Source organism: Papio anubis, chromosome X (assembly GCF_008728515.1).
Source record: "Papio anubis isolate 15944 chromosome X, Panubis1.0, whole genome shotgun sequence".
Classification (NCBI taxonomy): Eukaryota; Metazoa; Chordata; class Mammalia; order Primates; family Cercopithecidae; genus Papio; species Papio anubis.
The window spans coordinates 2,378,438-2,398,897 of record NC_044996.1 but is presented as its reverse complement, the minus strand read 5'-3'; the positions used below and the strand labels follow the sequence as shown (position 1 = coordinate 2,398,897).

Genomic DNA, 20,460 nt, shown 5'->3' with positions numbered 1-20,460 from the left:
TTGGCATCTCCCCTTGACATCTCAAGCTTTGTCATTTACTCACTGTGTGACCTTGGGCCAGTAGTGTCCCTTCTCTGAACCTCTGTTTCCACCCCTGCAAGTTGGGCAGATGAAGGTTCAGTTTGAAACTGGTTGAGCCCTTGGAGTGACAAAGCAAGGGACTGTGAATGGACAAAAATGAGAGAAATAAATTCTAACAGGCACAAAGCAACCAGGGGAGAAATAATCCCAACTCTACTCAAAGATTGATGGGCACCAATTTAGAATCCAGTCTCAATTTTACCTTCAATACGGTGTGTGACCTTGAAAATATCTCTTAATCTCTCTGAGCCTCATGAGGCAAATCAGGATAATGTTAATACCTGTCTCAGAGTTCTGGTGAGGAGTAAATGAAATAACTCCTGTAAAGATATTTTAGGAATTCTGTCTGACCAGGGAAAAGCCCCTGGGGCCATTTCTTCTTGGTCCCTGACAAGTGCCAGGCTGACAAGCAGAACACTGACCAACTCAGGGTGGTACAGGAAGTCTGGACAGTTTTGTGCCCCACTCACTGCAAGGTGGCCTCCCAGACTTGGCTGGATGGGTGAACCTGGCCTGAAAATCAACCACAAGCCCCTCTGTGTGTTTGGAAAGGAGCTGAAGCTGTGTGAACGGGAGTTGAGCATGCGGCTGGCAGAGCAGGCAGGACCCACAGAACATCTGGGCCCACTGCCTGAGGGGCAGTCACTCCCTTCTTCATTTGGCTGCTGCCCTGGGATCAAACAGATACAATAGAACCCATGGCGCACGGCTGCCAAGGAAGGGCAGGCCCAAGGGATTGGGCTCCAAGCCCTGGAAGTGGTTTCCCAAGTAACTAGATTTGCAGCACGTAAAACCGGAAAGGCCCCGGTAAACCTGTCCACTAGCACCTGGGCAGCGAAGCGCTTTGGCTGGAGGGCTGCAGGTCCCAGCAGTGGGACGGACAGCAGGGAGATGGTAGACCCTCCTTGGGGTGGTGTGCGTGAGCTGCGTGAGTGCCTGGGGCATCTCCTGCACGGATGGCACCGGCACCAGGTGCCCCTGGCCTCGCCTGGCCTCTCCAGCCAGAGGACCAGTCCTGGACGGGGAGGGGGAGGACAAGAGCAGGTGAACAGACCCCAGAACCCGGCTCCCTGACCCTGGCCAGAACGCAGAGCTGCCTGGCGCACCGCAAACCACTCCCTGGCCCTCTGGTGGGCATGCCGGGGTGCAGACCCCTCGCCCTGCTGGCACCTCCGTGGCACGTGCGGGAGGGGCAGGAGCCCGGACCAGGAACCGCTGTGGTGAGAGCCAAAGGCACTGGGACTGGCCGCCACAGACCTTTGGACACCGCAGTGGGGGTGGGGGTGGGCGGGCGCTTGTGTGCCCGGGGGCCCCCGTGGCGGGGGGGCTAGGGGAGAGGAGCAGGTGACGTCACCCGGGGACCTGGGGCCCCTAGGGGCGGTGGCGAGAGCCCGGCCTCGTGACCCGTCCGCGCCAATGGCTCTGCGGTCTCCCGGACGACGCGGAGGGGTCCGCGCTGCATCGCCGCCGCGCCCCCGCCCCGAGTCCGCACTGCAGAGAGCCGCGGCGAGCAGGCGCCGGCGCATTGGCCCACGTGCTGCGCGAGCGAGGGAGAGCCACAGTCTGAGCGAACGCCCGCGCTGGGAGCCAGGGGCGCCCGACACCCCGCCCCGCCCCGCGCCTTCGCCGCTGCCGCCGCGCATAGCCCCCGGAGAGCCCTGTGGGGACCCCGACCAGAAGGGACCCTGCCCCGGGAGAAGGTATCAGACCCACCTGGGGAGGGAGAAGCTGGGCCCCGGGAGACTCCGCCGCCCCTCGCCTGTCCGCCCGAACACAACTGAAGCAGCCTGCAGGACAGGGGTCCAGGGTCCTGGGGCTGCGCGGGGACGGGGCTGAGGCCCGCAGAGACCCCACGGGTGGTGGGGTGGCTGGGCAGGGGCGGGGCCTGGCTGCAGAGGCGCCGCTAGGGGAGGAGGGCGGCTGGGGGTGGGGGTGGGCGTGCGGAGAGGTGGGCATTAACCTCGCTCTCGCCCTGCTCGTATTTACAGGCTGTGGAGACCTGGGCCTTCTGCGATCACCCTAGGAATTGATCCAGATATGTGCCTCCTGCCCTGATCACTCCCCCTAAATTAGTATCCGCAGAGATTCGAGGACATGCCATTGACCCTGTTACAGGATTGGTGTCGGGGGGAGCACCTGAACACCCAGAGGTGCATGCTCATCCTAGGGATCCCCGAGGACTGTGGAGAGGATGAGTTTGAGGAGACACTGCAGGAGGCTTGCAGGCACCTGGGCAGATACAGGGTGATTGGCAGGATGTTTAGGAGGGAGGAGAACGCCCAGGCGATTCTACTGGAGCTGGCACAAGATATCGACTATGCTTTGCTCCCAAGGGAAATACCAGGAAAGGGGGGGCCCTGGGAAGTGATTGTAAAACCCCGTAATTCAGATGGGGAATTTCTCGACAGATTGAACCGCTTCTTAGAGGAGGAGAGGCGGACCGTGGCAGATATGAACCGAGTCCTCGGGTCGGACACCAATTGTTCGGCTCCAAGAGTGACTATATCACCAGAGTTCTGGACCTGGGCCCAGACTCTGGGGGCAGCAGTGCAGCCTCTGCTAGAACAAATGTTGTACCGAGAACTAAGAGTGTTTTCTGGGAACACCATATCCATCCCAGGTGCACTGGCCTTTGATGCCTGGCTTGAGCACACCACTGAGATGCTACAGATGTGGCAGGTGCCCGAGGGGGAAAAGAGGCGGAGGCTGATGGAATGCTTACGCGGCCCTGCTCTCCAGGTGGTCAGTGGGCTCCGGGCCAGCAATGCTTCCATAACTGTGGAGGAGTGCCTGGCTGCCTTGCAGCAGGTGTTCGGACCTGTGGAGAGCCATAAAATTGCCCAGGTGAAGTTGTGTAAGGCCTATCAGGAGGCAGGAGAGAAAGTATCTAGCTTTGTGTTACGTTTGGAACCTCTGCTCCAAAGAGCTGTAGAAAACAATGTGGTATCACGTAGAAACGTGAATCAGACTCGCCTGAAACGAGTCTTAAGTGGGGCCACCCTTCCTGACAAACTCCGAGACAAGCTTAAGTTGATGAAACAGCGAAGGAAGCCTCCTGGTTTCCTGGCCCTGGTGAAGCTCCTGCGTGAGGAGGAGGAATGGGAGGCCACTTTAGGTCCAGATAGGGAGAGCCTGGAGGGGCTGGAAGTAGCCCCAAGGCCACCTGCCAGGATCACTGGGGTTGGGGCAGTACCTCTCCCTGCCTCTGGCAACAGTTTTGATGTGAGGCCTTCCCAGGGCTACCGGCGCCGGAGGGGCAGAGGCCAACACCGAAGGGGTGGTGTGGCAAGGGCTGGCTCTCGAGGTTCAAGGAAACGGAAACGCCACACATTCTGCTATAGCTGTGGGGAAGACGGCCACATCAGGGTACAGTGCATCAACCCTTCCAACCTGCTCTTGGTGAAGCAGAAGAAACAGGCTGCAATTGAGTCGGGAAACGGGAACTGGGCTTGGGACAAGAGCCATCCCAAGTCCAAGGCCAAGTAGGCTCGGGAGAACAGGTCAACATTTCCTACCACAGGCCAAGGAGACAAAAGAGATATTGGAAGGAGGGTAAAGAGAAGCCCAGAAAAACAGCAGATGAGTTGAGTGGGGCAGAGGGACAGGGCAGCCAGACCAAGGCCAAGCCTTCTCACTCTCTGCCAGCTGGAAGGGACTTCAACAACCAAGACCAACTGGCAACAGGCTCAGTGGGGGTCAGGTCTGGGTCCCGGAAGAGGTGCTGGAGAGGAAAGCAGGGAGCCACTGCATCCAGCACATGGGATGCCTGGGCCTCAGATGGGGACCCCAACGAAGCAGAAGCTGAAGAAGGTATGGCTGGGGGTTCTGTCCTGCTCATCCAGCCACCCCTAAATACCCACCCTGTGGACTTTGAGCTGAACATGCCCACTGGCCCCAGGCCACGTGGGACCTGGAGGACCCTACTTGGGGCCTGCCCCTGCCAGAAGGTGCCAGGGCTGGAGAGGAAGAGCTGGGGGGGCAGAAGTAAAGCCCTGTAGGGGAGGCCACAGGGTCCATCCTGTCTTCAGGATCATCTACACTGCACTAGGGGAGCCCCAGGAAGGCAGCACCCTGGAGGCCCTGTGCCAGTGAGGACAGGAGATCCTAAGGCCCTGGGAGCCCAGTGCCAGCCAGAGATTGTGCAGGCAAGGAGACCAAAGATTGATGAGAAGATCCCCAACAGGGGTACTGGGTACCCGGCAGGCCATTGCCCTCACAGCTGGCTTGGACCAGGGTGGCTGTGAAGGGAAGTCTTTGTTGCAAAGGAGGAGGAGGAAAAGGGAGGACTTGGTGGGGTTTTGCTTCTTCTGCTTGTTTCTGCACAGGGCCACCAGACTCCTGGAGAGATCAGGCAAGGAGAACCTGTGGCTGCCATGGCCAAAGCAACTCAACAGATGCTGATGCCAAGGCCAGCGCCAACCCTGCCACCTCGGGGAATCCAGCCTGGAGGCAGCCCCTAAGCAGCCAGCCGTGGCCTGGGTGGAGGCACCTGAAGACGTCTATCCCAAACTCCTCCGATCCTGAGCTGGGAGATGACGGGGGAAAGAGGCCCTCTCAAGGGTGCCAGCTGCCTGGGTCTCCCAAGAGGGATCCCCCAACTCGCTGTTCCCGGGACAGGCTTCCCCATTCCAGGAAGCTCACCCTCACCTGTGTAGGCCCCGTAGTGACCCACACATCCAGCAGACGCCCACCCACCGCTAGCCGTTGTTCCTGTGCAAAGTAGTGTGCTGTGCGCCCACCCAGGCGGCCGCCTCTGGGCCCAGGGCACATGCTGTGAGCTTCCTGTGAGCCCAGGCTCTGCTCGCTGCTGTCCCGCACCACCTCTGCTTTCCCTGTGTAGATCTAGGCCAGTGACTGCTTGTTCTCGTGGAGCTGTGTGTGTTCTTCTCTGAGCAGCTCCTCCCCGGAGGCCCCCAGCACAGTCCCAGGAGATGGCGGGAAGGAGGTGCCAGGGTACGGTGGACACTCACCCCGTGAGCACGATGGTGACTGTGACTGTGGGAGGAAGAACTGGACCCAGGACGGAGTGGGGCTGCCCTGCCTGAGGCTCCCGAGGAACTTTGTGCTTTGGTGTTCCACCCCTGTTGTTACTTGTGACTTAGTTTCCTCGACCTGCTGGGGTGTTCCCTGCTGTTTTCCAGTGTCCTATGACTGTCCTGTGAGGGCCACAGGGCAGGGCCCTGCCCCAGCAGATGGGCTTGGGAGGGGGCTCCCTAAAGCCAGTGGACACTGTCAGAGTCCACCGTCCAGGCAAGAGGCAGACCCTGGGGCCCTCAGGAAGGAGGGAGGTGGCAGCGGGGGCTGCAGTGGGAGTAGGGGCAGATGAGGCATCTTGCTGGGAACCCCAGGAGGAGGGGGCCCGGGACCTGTTTGGGACCTGTGTCCTGTGGTGACTGTTTGCAGTTTCTCTCTGTGTTGTGATTCCCTTCTCTTCAATGTTTCAGTACATGTTTCTCTTCAATAAATTTCATTCAGTGTTCCAGCCGGCCTCGCCTCTGCTGTGGGAAACTGGGGATGAGGTTGGCTGGGGATGGGGTTGGGGTGAAGTGAGGGCCACATGGCTTTGTTAACACTGGTGTATAATTGGGGCTCAGTCTACAAGTCATTGTAGAATGGCCTGTCTGCACATGTTGGTCATGAGCTAGGGTTTGCAGCCCACGGACCCAGGCAAAGAAACCCAGCTGAGCAGGCTGGATAGTCCCAGTAGACAGGACACTGGTAGGCCCAGGCAGTGGCTGGTTGGGTCCTCAGTGCACTGGTTGAGCTTCTCAGAAATGAATAACACATTTAAGGAAGGGTGAGGGACAGCAGGCTGAACCAGAGGCCCCAGGATCCCTTGTATCACTATTGGGGGCTCAGGGCTTCCACACCTGGAGCATCAAAACCAGGCCCATCTCTGTGAGTGTGTGTGAGATGGTGAATATGTGTGAGTATGTGTACTAGTGATTGTGTGAGAGTGAGTGTAGAAGAGTGAGTTTGTGTGTGTCATGTGTCAGCGAATGTGTGAATATGTGAGTGTGTGAGATGGTGTGTGAATTTGTTAATGTGTGTGTTTTTGAGTGTGAGTATGCATCAGTTTTTGTGTGTGAGTGAATGTGTGTCAGTGCTCAATGTATGTTTATGTGTTTAGTGTGTATGTGTGTTAGTAAAAGTATGTGAATATGTGAGAGTGAGATGGTGTGTGAATGTATGATAGTGAATGTGTGGGTGACTGCTGAGTGTGTATATGAATGAATGTCTGTTTCAGAGTGTGTTAATGTTTATGAGTTTGTGTGTATGCGTGAATGCGTGGAATGGGTGAGTGTACATGTGAGGATGTGTGTTAGTGTGTATGAGAGTTTATGAGAGGGTGTGTGAATTTTTGTGTGAGTGCAAGTGTTGGGTGATTGATTTTTTTTTTTTTTAATTTCTTTAAGGGCTCAAGAGAGTTGGAAAGAAGGCAGAGAGAGGTAGAAGTTGCTTTGCCACAAAACAGCAGTGAGACTTTTGTTGCCTCTAGGCTGACGGGCCCCAGAGCTGGGCCTACTATCTAATCATCCATTTCTGACCCCTGGTACATTCCTATTTTTAAGGTTCGCATGGCTTCCTGGCCTTTTGGCTAAGATCAAGTGCAGTATTTTTAAGGTCCCTAATCTTAAAATAGATATGTGTTACGGTTATTCCGTGATTAAAGCTGATAGAAACATCCTCGTATGAATCTCTGTGGACTTTTGTTTTCCTTTCTCCCGAGTAAAGACCTAGGAATGGAATGGCTGGGCCATAGTGTAGTGGTATATTTAACTTTATAAGAAACTTCACACAGATTTCCAAAGCTGTTGTGATAATTTATATTCTAATGAGCAGTGTTCGTTTCTTAGGGTACTCCAAAAAATCTTGTATTGCCAGCTTTAAACTTTTAGCCATTCTGTTGGGTGACTCATTGTGGTATCTCACTGTGGCATTAGTTTGCATTTCTGTGATGACTAATAAAATTGAGCACTTTTTTGTGTGCTTATTAGCTATCTGTCTTCCTTAGTGAAGTGCCTATTCAAGTCCCGTGCCTAGTTTTTACCTGGCTTTATTATTATTTTTTTATTAGAATTGTGCAAGTTGTTAAAATACTCTGGATAGAAGTACTTTGATATATGTGCTGGGAGCACTTTTTACCAGTTGTGTCTTTCTTATGCACATTCTTTTTTTTTTTTTTTTTTTTTTTTTTGAGACGGAGTCTCGCTCTGTCGCCCAGGCTGGAGTGCAGTGGCTGGATCTCAGATCACTGCAAGCTCCGCCTCCCGGGTTCACGCCATTCTCCTGCCTCAGCCTCCCAAGTAGCTGGGACCACAGGCGCCCGCCACCTCGCCCGGCTAGTTTTTTTTTTTTTGTAGTTTTAGTAGAGACGGGGTTTCACTGTGTTCGCCAGGATGGTCTCGATCTCCTGACCTTGTGATCCACCCGTCTCGGCCCAAAGTGCTGGGATTACAGGCTTGAGCCACCGCGCCTGGCCTCTTATGCATATTCTTAATGGTGTCTGTTCATAAGCAGATGGGTTTAATTATAATGAAGTCCGTTGCATCATTTGTTTCTTTTTACAATGACCACTTCCTGGGTCCTGCCTAGATATCTTTCATTGGCCCACATTTGCAAACATATTGATCTATGTTTTCCTCTAGAACCTCTGCAGTTGTAGCTTTTGCATTTAAGTCTTAGAATGTACCTATATTAGCTGGGTGCAGTGGCTCACACCTGTAATCCCATCACTTTGGGAGGCCAAGGCAGGAGGATTGCCTGAGCCTAGGAGTTTGAGACCAGCTTTAGCCTCAAAAAACAAACAAACACACAAACAAAAACAAACAAACAAAAAACCCCCCAAAATTAGCTGAGTGTGGTGGTGCATGCCTATTATCCCAGCTACTAGGGAGGCTGAGGTGGGAGGATCTCTTGAGCCCAGGAGATTGAGCCTGTGCTCTAGCCTGGGCGACAGAGCCAGCTCCTGTCTCAAAAAAAAAAAGTACCCAAATTAGTTTTTGGTGTGGGGTCAAGATGCATTTGAAAAGACTTTCCTTTTGACATTGATTTTATTTATAGTGTTGGTCAAAATATGTTTGACTTTGTACCTGTGGGTCTATCACAGGGCTCCTCTCTTCTACATGTTTCACTTCTAAAGTTTCCATTTGATTCTCCATTATAGGTGTCATTTTTCTGTTGAGATCCTTCCTTAATCATTTCTTCATTATTTTCATGTTTCTCTTTCAATTCTGGAACAATACATTTACTTCTAATAGCTGTCTTTAAGTTCTCATCTGCTCATCCCATTGTCCTTGCTATTTCTGGGCCTACTGAAACATTTTCTCCTTGGTGTGGATCACATTTTTCTCCTTCCCATGTCTAGAAGTTTTTGTGTAAAAGCTGGATATTTTAGGTTAGGATGTAAAATACCTTGGTCTTGTTGTTTCCATTAATTCTGTGTTGAGTTGTTCCAGGCAGTTTGTTTACTTACAGACAAGCATAAGCCTTTGAAGCCTTGTCTTTAAACTTTTTAAATGTGGGTTCTCATTCTACGGTAGACTTGCTCCTGAGGTGTGGCATTTCTGGGCTCTGTACTGAATGCCCAGCTATTTCAGTGTGGTCTCTCCACTGTGGCTGATGGGAAATTGAACATCTCTGAACACTGTGTGAGCTTTGACAATTGTCCAGCTCACAGTTTTAGAGGTGTTCTGTGCTCAACCTTGTGGTGTCTCTATCTGAGCAGAGCTTAGTATGCAGCCAAAGACTCAGTGGGAACTTTGTGAGGTGCTCTGGAGCTCTTTCTTTGCTCATTTCCCTTCTCTTCTGTACAGTGACTGCAAATTCTAGAAACCCCAGTAGCATTCAATTTCACAACTCAGTAAGAATGACACATGCTGTTTGGATTCTTCCTTTGCTTTGCCATAGACTGTAAAGTGCATCTAAGCCAATACCTGGGATGATCTTTGACCCTACATAATTTGTTTCCCTTCTCTCAAAACTTGCAGTCCTGGTGAGCTCCCCACAGCCAAGGCACTCACTCTTTGGTGAATAGGGTTGAATGATCAGTAGATATTAGGAGGCTGTAGTGAGAGTTACTGTGGCTGGGTCCCAGGGTGATGGATGGAGAGGCAAGGAGAAGACAATAGCTCCATAGGGAGGTCAGACAGGGCCACGAAGGGTCTGTAGTGCTAAGTACTTTGCTAATGACTGTGGACTTCTGCCCTAGGAGTGCAGCAAGGCACCTGGGTCTTCAGGGAATGACCACTGCCCTGAGATTTGTGAAGGATAGGAATGACCTGCTCCTGTCTGTGAACTAGAAAAGTCAGCAAGGAAGCAGTGTTAGGGATAGCTTGGAGGGGGCATTTGTATACACCAGAGGTGGCTACAGAGGTTGAGGTGTTGGCTAAATCCAGGGACTACTGAGTGCTCTCATGTGCTGAGGTTGGAGAGACACCAGAGTCAGGAGACAAGGAGATTTCTGTTGGACAGGGTCTCTTTCCAGTCTTGAGCCACACTTCCCCATGGGAAACTAGAGTTTTGACTGATCATCAAAAAGTCCCTAGAGGTAGCTATTGTCAGCTAGCACTACTCACCTTCTTCCCGTCCCTCCATCCAAAACTCCAGGCCATTGGGTCACATTATGTCACAAGAGGGAGGGCTTGGGATCTTCCAGAGGCCACGTGCTGCTGGCTGCCTTCTCTCCTCTGAGCTGACACCCTTAAAAGCCTTATTTCTACCAGAAAGTGTGGTATGTCCTCAAGGAGGCACTCAGTTGCCAGCTCAGTGTGATGGTTAATACTGTCAACTTGATAGGATTGAAGGATACGAAGTATTGATCCTGGGTGTGTCTGTGAAGGTGTTGCCAAAGGAGGTTAACATTTGAGTTAGTGGGCTGGGAAAGGCAGACCCACCCTTAAACTGGGTGGGCACAATCTAATCAGCTGCCATCGAGTTTAGAATATAAGCAGCCAGAAAAAAGTGAAAAGAGACACTGACCTAGCGCCCCAGGCTGCATCTTTCTCCCATGTTGGATGCTTCCTGCCCTCGAATATTGGACTCCAAGTTCTTCATTTTTGAGACTCAGACAGGCTCTCTTTGCTCCTCAAGCTTACAGACAGCCTATCGTGGGACCTTGTGATCGTGTAACTTAATATTTAATAAACTCCTATATGTGTGTGTATGTGTGTGTGTATATATATATCCCATTAGTTCTATCCCTTTAGAGAACATTGATATGCTCAGCTCCAACAGACCTTCACAGCGTAGGCCCATGTTTCAAGCAGGCAACTTGCTTGCTGTGAGCTATGACTGTTGCTCAAACAAGTATCCTATTGGATTGCTCCTAAAGTCTTACCTACAGGGAAAATTTATTGTGGCATCCCCCAGGGAACTTGATCACTGCCCAGTCCTCACAAACTCATGATTTGAGAAACTCATAGGCATCTTTTTCTGTGGCTAACTAGACCAAAGAGGAAACTACCTTCCACAGAACCAACCAAAGGACACAGATGAATGGCCTAACCTTCACAGAGGAATTTGGAAGCAGGCAACAGAAAAACACAGCACAGAACACTTATGGGGCAAACTTCAGCCAAACCGTGATATTTCCTTGGCAACCATGGTTCCAAAATTCACTCTGATATGTGATATGAGACACTGTTCAACCCACAGAGCACCTGGGAAGCCAGGACCCCGGAGTCCCCCAGGAAAGGACAGGGACACGAGTCCCTGGAACCAGGGTGCAGCCATCTGCAGGCTTCTCTCCTGGAAACCGTGGCCCTGCCCATGAATGGTGGTTGACTGCTGAGTCATCATCCAAACTCCAAAGTCAAAGTGAGGAGGCCTGGCAGGCTCGAGGGCAGAACGAGCAGGAGCAGGGGTCTCTGACAGAAATCCCTGGACTCCTGGCGGAAAGGGCCAGTCATGCCCAGATGACACTGCCTCCTCGGGAGGAGAGTGAGTGTGCCCCATGGGTTGGGAGAGCCAGTGGCACACACGGGAAGGAAGGGAGCTGGAAGGCAGCTGTGGGAGGAAAGATGCTGATGGCATCTAGCTGCAGGCAAGCTCACTGGGAGCAAGCACAGGGCTGAACTTACTATAAAGGCCGTTTCAATCCCGAACCTAGGCAGAGAGGACTGACCACCAATGCAGTTGTGTCCCAAGCCCCATGGCACCACCCAGCCCACTGCCACCCACCTCCACCCCCAACACCCCACCCATACTCCTCCAGAGGGACTTCAACGAGTTGAAGACTGTGCCACAGGCAGACAGCTGTGTCAAGGACCAACGGAGAACAAGCTCACACTTATTCAGCCCAGCAGGACCCTGAGTCTGGGAAGCATGGCGTGCCACATCGGGCTGTCCCTCAGAAAACCCTGCTAGCTGGGAAGGAGCCACCTGCACCTGTGAGGCCGCAGAGGGCAGGCTAGGGGCAGGGCAGGTTGTGTGTGCGTGCGCGTGCATGCGTGTGTGTGCATGTGTGTGTGTGTGTGTGTGTGCTTCGGTGTGTGTGGGGTGGGGCACAGCCAGACAAAAGCTGAGGAAGTACTGCTCCTCCTGCCCCAGGTGGGGGCAGCCAGTCAGGGAACGGCAGGGTCATATGGCAGGAGGCAGGTGCTAGCCTGGCCGCCCAAGGGCCTGTTGTGGGCTCTGGGCAGGGCAGAGAGCCGTTGGGAGCAGAATCAAAGAGGGCATTGGGGAAAGGACGCTTCTGAGCAGTCAGAGCCCGCCGCGGCCGGTGGGGAGCTGGCCCAAAGCCACAGATTGGGAAGCTTTGGCCCTGCCTGAGACAGGACAGTAGAGAGGAGCCCCAGGCTGTCCCTGGAGGACACAGGAGGGCTTCCGTTGGTTGTGCAGAGTCTGGGCTCTCGGACATTGTGGTGCACAGCAAAGAAGCCCTTTCTGGTTCGGGAGCAGACAATGCTCCCACTCAAGCTGTGGAGGTTCTAAGGGACATGTCCGAGGTCAGCCAGCTGGGAGGCAGTCAGGTGGGGAGAAACACACAAGGAGACCTCCTCTGCATCCAGGTCTGTGTTGGAGGCACTCAGCAAGGCTGGCTGTCCTTGGGACTTGGTTCTCAAGAGCCAGTACTACAGCAGGTGCTCTATGGAGGCGTCTGGCCACCAAGCAACCCAGAGCCTTCTATGAATCTTGATTGCAGCATCTCCAATCAAGTGCCACCTCACAGTGCAGTGCTTGTGAGTGCAGTGCGTGTTTATCCCTTCAGGTGTCCAACATCTGCTGGGCATGCTGGCTCTGTGCAGTGCCTGCTGCTGGCAATCAGGGGGACCAAGCAAAAAAGATGGAAGACTCTGGGAGCCAAACCAAGCAGGGGCCACCTGTACAATTCCTTTACTTTTACCAGGGAGTCCGCCTGAGCCCCCACCAGACGCTGAACCTACTGGTGCCTTGATCATGGGCTTCCCAGCCTCTGGAATTGGGAACAAGAAATTTCTATTCTTTGTACGTTTCCCAGTCTCCAGTGCCTTGACTTTGAGCTTCCCAGCCGCCAGAATTGGGAGCAATACATTTCTGTTCTTTGTAAGTTACCCAGTCTCAGGTATCTTGCTACAGCAGTACAAATGGGCTAGACACACCGGCAAGTCCACCTCACCTTCTGGGGCTCTAGCTTGCCATCTGGGGAGGGAGCCCCTGATGCCCAAAAGCAAAGACTCAGACCAGCATTTCTCATGTGCCGACACATACTGATGCTGCCAATAAGAATATGAGAATATAAATGGAGGGCATGTGATTTGTGTGTCCCAGCAGAGGGGGCCTATGGGAGGAGGGGACAGTTCAGCTGAGACATGGAGGAGGAGGAGGAGGGGGAGGGAGAGGAGGAGGAGGGTGAGGAGGAAGAGGAAGAGCAGGAGGAAGCTGCTGCCACAGAAGGTTCTTGGGGCCGATGGCTCACACAGAGGAAGGAGGGATGGCAAAGGCCGAAGGTGGGAACAAGCCCTGTGCTGCGGGGTCAGCTGAACAGGCCAGATTGGCAGGAGTGTGGTGAGAGGAGCTGGGGGCATGGCGACACGGGGTGGATTTTGGGGAGGGAAGGAGAGCATCAGAGGAAGCCAGATCCCCAGGAGCAGCGTGGGGGTGCTCTTGACCAGGATGGGGGCTTTGAGATTACTCTAAGGAGATGGGGTGCCACAGGGAGGAGCAGGGTCTGGTGGTGTTGCAAAAAGATCACCCTGGCTGCTGAGGGGGTGTTGGTGGAGCAGGGAGGACGCAGAGTGGAGGCAGGAAGAACAGGAGACAGGGAGGACCAAGGACCACGGAGATGAGAAGGGTAGCAGTCTTGGACCAGAGTCAACAAAATCCAATAATGGGTTAGATTTGGGAGTGAGGAACAAAGGAGAGGGGAGAGAATCCTGGCTGCTTTGTTTGAGTCACCAGGTAGAAGGCAGAGCCCTCTGCACAGAGGGGGAAGCCTGGGGACAGTGGAGGTGAAGGGGACGAAGCCCTCCGGTTTGAACATCTGAGCTCTGAAATGTCTTCGGGGCATCCACGTGGGCAGATGGATGAGTACGTGTGGAGCTTGGAAGACAGGTCACGTCCAGAGACAGAGCATTCATCGGAGGTTGAGGCTAGGAGCCCACCCCCACCACGCTTAGACCCAGCAAAGTAGGAGGAGGAGAAGGAAGGTCCAAAGGCAGAGAGGCAGGTAGAGAGGGAGGAGGTCAGCCCAAAAGTGGAGTGGGGGAGAGGAAGAAGTTGAGAAAGGAAATGGTTTTGAGAAGGAAGGAGAGTCAACTGTGTTGAGAGGTGGAGACAATGGGGACAGAGGACTGACAAAAGAAAGATAGTTGAGGTGTCACAGCCCAGCCTTGGCCGGGGTTAGCGGGGGGCAATGGGCGTCCTGGAGCGTCCTGGACTTGGAGTCAGCAGGTGCAGAAGGAAGGAGAGTGGGAAGAGACAAGGCCAAAAACAGAGGAAATTAGTTGAGAGCCGGCCTGTGGGCCGACTGGGCCAGTTGGAGACACCAGACCCACAGATGTTCCCAGGGCGGGGGCCGGCCGGGGGGGTTCAGTGCTCTCTCTGAAGAAGGACTCCAGAAAAGTCACAGCTGAAAACAAGAGAGAGGACAATGTCTGGTGTAAGCCGTGACAAGTCTAACACTGAAGGTTCAATAGACAGACCCTCTCACAGCAGAGGTAAAGAGCAGCAGTTTGCCTGAATGAGAACAAGCAGTCTTGGCCCTCAAGGGGGAGAAGCGTTGGGGCGGGGGGACCGGCGGGGGGGGGCCTGGGAGGACTGGACACACGAGGCCAACCGGGGAGGCTGGTTTGTGGCAGAAGACATGCGTTTCTTCGCTGACCTCACGTTTACTACCTGGGAGGTAGAAAAGCCTGGGGAGCAAGACCATGCCAACCTAAGTACCACACAGAGACGGAGCCTCCCTATAAGAAAATGGTATCTATTCAGAAATAGGCGTTGCAGTGGGGACGCGTGCGCCCTAGTGAACTATGTGCATATTCAGGCAGGGAAAAGGAAGACAAAGGTTTTTCAGGAAAAGTGAAGAGGATTACATAATTGTTTTGAGATAATGATCTTTGGCTACAAGGATGAATAACAAGGGTAGCATTGGTCAGGGGCTTGGACAGGAAGTTGCTGGGCAGGTGTCCTCGCAGAAGCATTATTTGTGTCAGGTTGCAACAGCCTTTGTGCGAATTTGTGGGTTTTGCAGTCTTCTGTGATGGCTTTTGTTATCAGGCATTCGTGCATGGGAACCCTGCCTCCATGGCCCTCCACAGCTCTATTTGTCAGGTTTTTGGATTTTTGTTTGCTTGAACAACAAGTGACTCCATCTTGATTCTGAAACGTTTCACAACCATACGGGCGAGCCAAAGTCTAATTGTGAGGCCCACTCCAATGCGACCTGCTTCTGGGCAACGTGATAGACTGGCCATGGCTTATATCACAAAAGGAGAAAGGCTTCGATCTTGACGCTAGGAACTTTCTCCTGGAAACGGGCTGATGACGCCTGTCACCTGTAAGATGAGGAGGAAAGGAGCAAAGGAGATTCGCAGAAGAGGAACCGGGAACGGCCAGTGAGAGACCTCGTCACCGATCGGGGAAACGCAAGGCACACAGCGATGAGGTGGTGTCTCTCCCTGTGGGATGGGCAAGTGAGCGAGGCTGGACAAGACCAAAGGCTGCTCGGGCTGTGGGAACCCAGGACCGCTCCCACGCTGCCAGTGGGAGGAAACATGGGTTCGGCCACGCACCGGAGGTCACAGATGAGCAATGCTTGGTCGTGGCGTTGATGGGCACAGCCCAAGTCCCAGCAGAGCCACTGCCGGCTGTGCACCCCAGAGCCTTTCTCGCTGACGGTGGTGGCTCAGACAGGCATGCGGGATGCCACGGGCAGCAGTGTCTGCAGCAGCCAAACAGTGGGAAGGACCCGAATGTCCATCCGTAGGGTCACAGACAAACACTCTGGGCTGTGATTCAGCAAGGAGCTTGTCTCTGAAACCAGGACAAGAGGTGGGGGACGGACATCTTCAGGTGCCCCCACCCAGGCCGTGGCTGGCCACTCAGGGGTCCCTCCAGGCTGGTCCCCTCAGAGGCAGGAGGGTTTGGGGCTGGGGCTGGGCGCGGCACTGGGTGCACTGGAGGGGCACCTTCCCCCACCCCATTTGATATCAAACGTGGTCATCTGGGTCACTGGGAAGGTGACCGGGAAGGTGTCGCCGGGAGGGTGGTGGTGGCCAGGGCCCCTTGGGGGGAAGTGGGGGACCCTTGATCCCCATGTGGGGTGCGGGACTGGCCCTGGCCCCACCTCTGCCTGTCTCCAGGGCGCTGCTGCCTGAGAGGAGGAGGCCCAGGAGTCCTCGGAGCCTATTTGCCCAGGGAGGACTCACGCTGGGCTGCCTCCCCAGCTCCAACCTAGTTATCACATTCCTCCAGGACCAGCTTGAGCCCCTCCGGGAGGAGCTCCTCAGCCTCCTGGCCCCCTGCCTGGACGAGGCCCTCTGGCCCCCAGCCAGGACCTCCTGGGACCGCCTCTACTTTAGTGTGGGCTCTGGCAATAGCCTGGGCATCAGCCCAGGCACCGGCTGCTTCCTGTGCCTGGGCTCTCACGCTCCTGGCTAGACTGGCCTCCCATGCCTCAGACTCCCGAACGAGCCCCAGCATCTCCAGGAAACTTGGAGACCTCCCGGCCATTCTCAGGTTCCTCAGTGCTTCATCCAGAGGCTCAGTAAGGTGGGCCCTGGTGAGCATCTGCCTCAGGCGCATGCGGTCGGCAGATGCTCTGGCCAGGGCCTCCTTCTCCATGGCCTTCTGCAGCAGGACTTCCAGCCGCAACACGAAAGCCGAGAGACGCTCGCCTGACTGCTGCTGAGCGGTCAGACACTTCACCAGGATGGTCACCTGGGACTCACTGTCTCCAAACACCTGGACCAGGGCCGCCAGACAGTCCTGCGCCGTCCTGGCGGGGTTCTCCGCCAGGAGAGCGTGCACGAGCTGCAGGGCGGTCCCACGCAAGCCTTCCAGCAGCCTCCTCCTCCTCTCCCTTTCCGAGAATCCCTGCCACACATGCAGCATATCGGTGGTGTGGTCTAGCTAGACCTCAAAGCACTCCTCCCCTGGGGCTGGCTGGTCCCTCCCGGAAAACACGCCCAGGCTCTGGTACCTAACGGTCTCCACCCAGGGCTGGACCACCTGACCGATGGATCGGAGCCAGCACACCCTGCACAGCCCCACGCCCCGGGCGCCGGCCAGGCTCTCCACCATCTGCCCCTGTTGCTCCGGGAAGTGGAACACACGACCGAGACCGAGAAACTTCTCGCCTGAGCAACAGGGCACAAAGACCACGTTCCACGGGCCTCCCGTGCCGGGGACTTCCCTGGGGACCAAAGCATAGTTGACTTCCCAGTTGAGCTCGACCAGGGCCGCGGTGGCTCCTCTCGAAACACTTTGCCTAGCACCGTAAAGTGTCCCATAGGCCACAGGGCAGCCTCGAGGGACTCTTGGAATTCGGCATCATCACAGTCCTCCGGGATGCCCAGGATGAGCAGACCACTGCGAGCGTTGACCCCCATCCACCTGCACCAGTCCTGCAGCATCTTCACCGCCATGCCCGCAATTCTGGCCAGTGCCGGGCTGATACGAGGGGCAGGATAGGGTTCCCAGCACGGACCAGGGAGGCACGGGGCGGCGGGGGTGTGGGGGAATGAATTGAGGTGGGAGCCTACGACTCAGGGAGAACAGCCCGGGTCTCCACAGCCTGTGAATGCGAGCGGCCGAGAGCGAGGTTAATGCCCACCCCTCCCGACGCCCACGTCCACGTCCACCCCCACCCCCATCCCCAGCCACCCTCCTCCCCTGGCCGCGCCTCTGCAGCCAGGCCCCGCCCACCCCGGGGGGGGCGGGTCCCTGCAGGTCTTGGCCTCATCCCCGCGCCGCCCCCGAACCCCGGACCCCAGACCCCTTCCCGGCAGGCTGCTTCAGTTCTGTTAGGGCGGACAGGCGAGGGGCGGTGGAGTCTCTCCCGGGACCCAGCGTCCCCCTCCCCTGGTGGGTCTGATACCTTTTCCCAGGGCAGGGTCCCTCCTGGTCGGGGTCCCCACAGGGCGCGTCGGGGGGCTGCGCGCCGCTGCCTCGGCGGCGGGGTCTGGCGCCCCTGGCTCCCCGCGCGGGCGTTCGCTCTGACTGTGCCTCTTCCTCGCTCGCTCCGCACGTGGGCCAGTGCGCAGGCGCCTGCTCGCAGCCGCTCTCTGCAGTGCGGTCACCAGGAGGGGGTGCGGCGGCGGTGCAGCGCGGACCCTTCCGCGTCGCCGGCCTGGGAGAGCGCAGGGCGGTTGGCGCGGGCGGGTCACGTGGCCTGGCTCTCGTCGCCGTCTCGAGCGCCCCGGGACCCCAGGTGACGTCACCTGCTCCTGTCCCCTAGCCCCGCCCCCACTCCCCTTGCTCCACGGGTCCCGGGAACACAGGCGCCAGCCCACCCCCCACCCCCACCGGGGTGTCCAAAGGTCGGTGGGCCGCAGGTCCCCGCGCCTTTGGCTCTCACAACAGCTGTTCCTGGTTCAGGCCTCTGCCCCTCCCGCGCGTGCCCCAGAGGCGCCAGCGGGGCCAGGAGGCTGCACCCCGGCGTGCCCACCAGAGGGCCAGGGAGTTATCTGAGGTGCGCCCGGCAGCTCTGCGTTCTGGCCAGGGTCAAGGAGCTGGGTTCTGGGGCCTGTTCACCGGCTCTTGTCCTCCCCCTGCCCGTCCAGGACTGGTCCTCTGGCTGGCGAAGCCAGGCGACGCCAGGGGCACCTGGTGCGGGTGCCATTCCGTGAGGAGATTACCCAGGTGCTCACGCGGCTCACGCACACCACCCACGGAGGGTCTGCCATCTCCCCGCTGCCCATCCCGCTCCAGGGACCCACAGCCCTCCAGCCAAAGCACTTCGCGGCCCTGGTGCCAGGAGCCAGGACCGGGGAGGGTGACCCAGCACCAAGTATGCCCGGGCCTTGTCCGTTTTGCAGCCTCAAGTCCCAAGTCTGGGTCTCTGCCCCAATGTGTGTCTGGAAAGGTAGTCTGCGGGGAGTGGACTACTCAATTTGTCCCCTGCCCCCAGTGCCCTCACCAGCCTGATGGCCTCTCTTGGCCCTGAGGGCAGCATGGGTGCGGTACCTCCCTGGAGACCTCCGTCTGTCAGGCCTGAGTCAGCCTTCCATAGGTTTTTCACCAGTCCTCTGCTGCCGGGGCTAGACGCTGCACCAGGGCAGAGCAGCCTGGCTCAAAGCAGAGATTCTGTGCCTGTGGATCTGACGACCATGCACCTGACCCATCACAGGAGTCTGGGGCCATGTGAACAGCATCTCCACCAGACAGGTGGCAAACAGGTTCCCACGGGGTCACACCTCTGGGTGTCGTTCCCTCATCCCCTTCTCTTTCCTTGCCTGGCCTCCTGTTTGGCAACTTGCTGACCAAGGTTTCCCCCAAGCTTCAAGCTCGCCCAAGCTGAATCACAGCCCAGAGTGTTTGTCTGTGACCCTACGGATGGACATTCGGGTCCTTCCCACTGTTTGGCTGCTGCAGACACTGCTGCCCGTGGCATCCCGCATGCCTGTCTGAGCCACCACCGTCAGCGAGAAAGGCTCTGGGGTGCACAGCCGGCAGTGGCTCTGCTGGGACTTGGGCTGTGCCCATCAACGCCACGACCAAGCATTGCTCATCTGTGACCTCCGGTGCGTGGCCGAACCCATGTTTCCTCCCACTGGCAGTGTGGGAGCGGTCCTGGGTTCCCACAGCCCGAGCAGCCTTTGGTCTTGTCCAGCCTCGCTCACTTGCCCATCCCACAGGGAGAGACACCACCTCATCGCTGTGTGCCTTGCGTTTCCCCGATCGGTGACGAGGTCTCTCACTGGCCGTTCCCGGTTCCTCTTCTGCGAATCTCCTTTGCTCCTTTCCTCCTCATCTTACAGGTGACAGGCGTCATCAGCCCGTTTCCAGGAGAAAGTTCCTAGCGTCAAGATCGAAGCCTTTCTCCTTTTGTGATATAAGCCATGGCCAGTCTATCACGTTGCCCAGAAGCAGGTCGCATTGGAGTGGGCCTCACAATTAGACTTTGGCTCGCCCGTATGGTTGTGAAACGTTTCAGAATCAAGATGGAGTCACTTGTTGTTCAAGCAAACAAAAATCCAAAAACCTGACAAATAGAGCTGTGGAGGGCCATGGAGGCAGGGTTCCCATGCACGAATGCCTGATAACAAAAGCCATCACAGAAGACTGCAAAACCCACAAATTCGCACAAAGGCTGTTGCAACCTGACACAAATAATGCTTCTGCGAGGACACCTGCCCAGCAACTTCCTGTCCAAGCCCCTGACCAATGCTACCCTTGTTATTCATCCTTGTAGCCAAAGATCATTATCTCAAAACAATTATGTAATCCTCTTCACTTTTCCTGAAAAACCTTTGTCTTCCTTTTCCCTGCCTGAATATGCACATAGTTCACTAGGGCGCACGCGTCCCCACTGCAACGCCTATTTCTGAATAGATACCATTTTCTTATAGGGAGGCTCCGTCTCTGTGTGGTACTTAGGTTGGCATGGTCTTGCTCCCCAGGCTTTTCTACCTCCCAGGTAGTAAACGTGAGGTCAGCGAAGAAACGCATGTCTTCTGCCACAAACCAGCCTCCCCGGTTGGCCTCGTGTGTCCAGTCCTCCCAGGCCCCCCCCCGCCGGTCCCCCCGCCCCAACGCTTCTCCCCCTTGAGGGCCAAGACTGCTTGTTCTCATTCAGGCAAACTGCTGCTCTTTACCTCTGCTGTGAGAGGGTCTGTCTATTGAACCTTCAGTGTTAGACTTGTCACGGCTTACACCAGACATTGTCCTCTCTCTTGTTTTCAGCTGTGACTTTTCTGGAGTCCTTCTTCAGAGAGAGCACTGAACCCCCCCGGCCGG

At 55.9% G+C, this 20,460-nt stretch overlaps 2 protein-coding genes and 1 long non-coding RNA gene across 4 annotated transcripts; 2 read left to right on the top strand and 1 right to left on the bottom strand.

Moving 5' to 3' along the window:
* The first annotated feature begins 1,543 nt into the window (after positions 1–1,543).
* PNMA3 (PNMA family member 3) lies at positions 1,544–5,563 on the top strand. Of its 2 annotated transcripts, XR_002519545.2 has the most exons (3): positions 1,544–1,781; positions 2,070–3,891; positions 4,407–5,563. XR_002519545.2 is itself a non-coding variant. In XM_021932809.2 (2 exons), exon 2 carries the CDS (start codon positions 2,176–2,178, stop codon positions 3,565–3,567), a length of 1,392 nt encoding a protein of 463 aa, XP_021788501.1. In that variant the 5' UTR covers positions 1,544–1,781; positions 2,070–2,175; the 3' UTR covers positions 3,568–5,563. The 2 variants fall into 2 exon arrangements, 1 of the variants encoding a protein (XP_021788501.1); XM_021932809.2 differs by having other exon boundaries at positions 2,070–5,563.
* Positions 5,564–14,461: 8,898 nt separating this feature from the next.
* PNMA6A (PNMA family member 6A) lies at positions 14,462–17,863 on the bottom strand. Its single transcript, XM_017954433.3, is given in 3 exon segments — positions 14,462–16,970; positions 16,973–17,296; positions 17,600–17,863. Coding segments are annotated over 2 exon segments (1,191 nt in total). The 5' UTR covers positions 17,148–17,296; positions 17,600–17,863; the 3' UTR covers positions 14,462–15,954.
* A 758-nt stretch (positions 17,864–18,621) lies between these two features.
* Positions 18,622–20,076, top strand: LOC116271887. The gene is made up of 2 exons (XR_004180636.1): positions 18,622–19,244; positions 19,359–20,076. It is a non-coding gene; the product is annotated as an uncharacterized LOC116271887 (long non-coding RNA).
* The last annotated feature ends 384 nt before the right edge of the window (positions 20,077–20,460 follow it).

Excerpts from the sequence above, each read along its gene's own strand:
- PNMA3 (XM_021932809.2), top strand. The coding sequence starts at position 2,176 with ATGCCATTGACCCTGTTACAGGATTGGTGTCGGGGGGAGCACCTGAAC.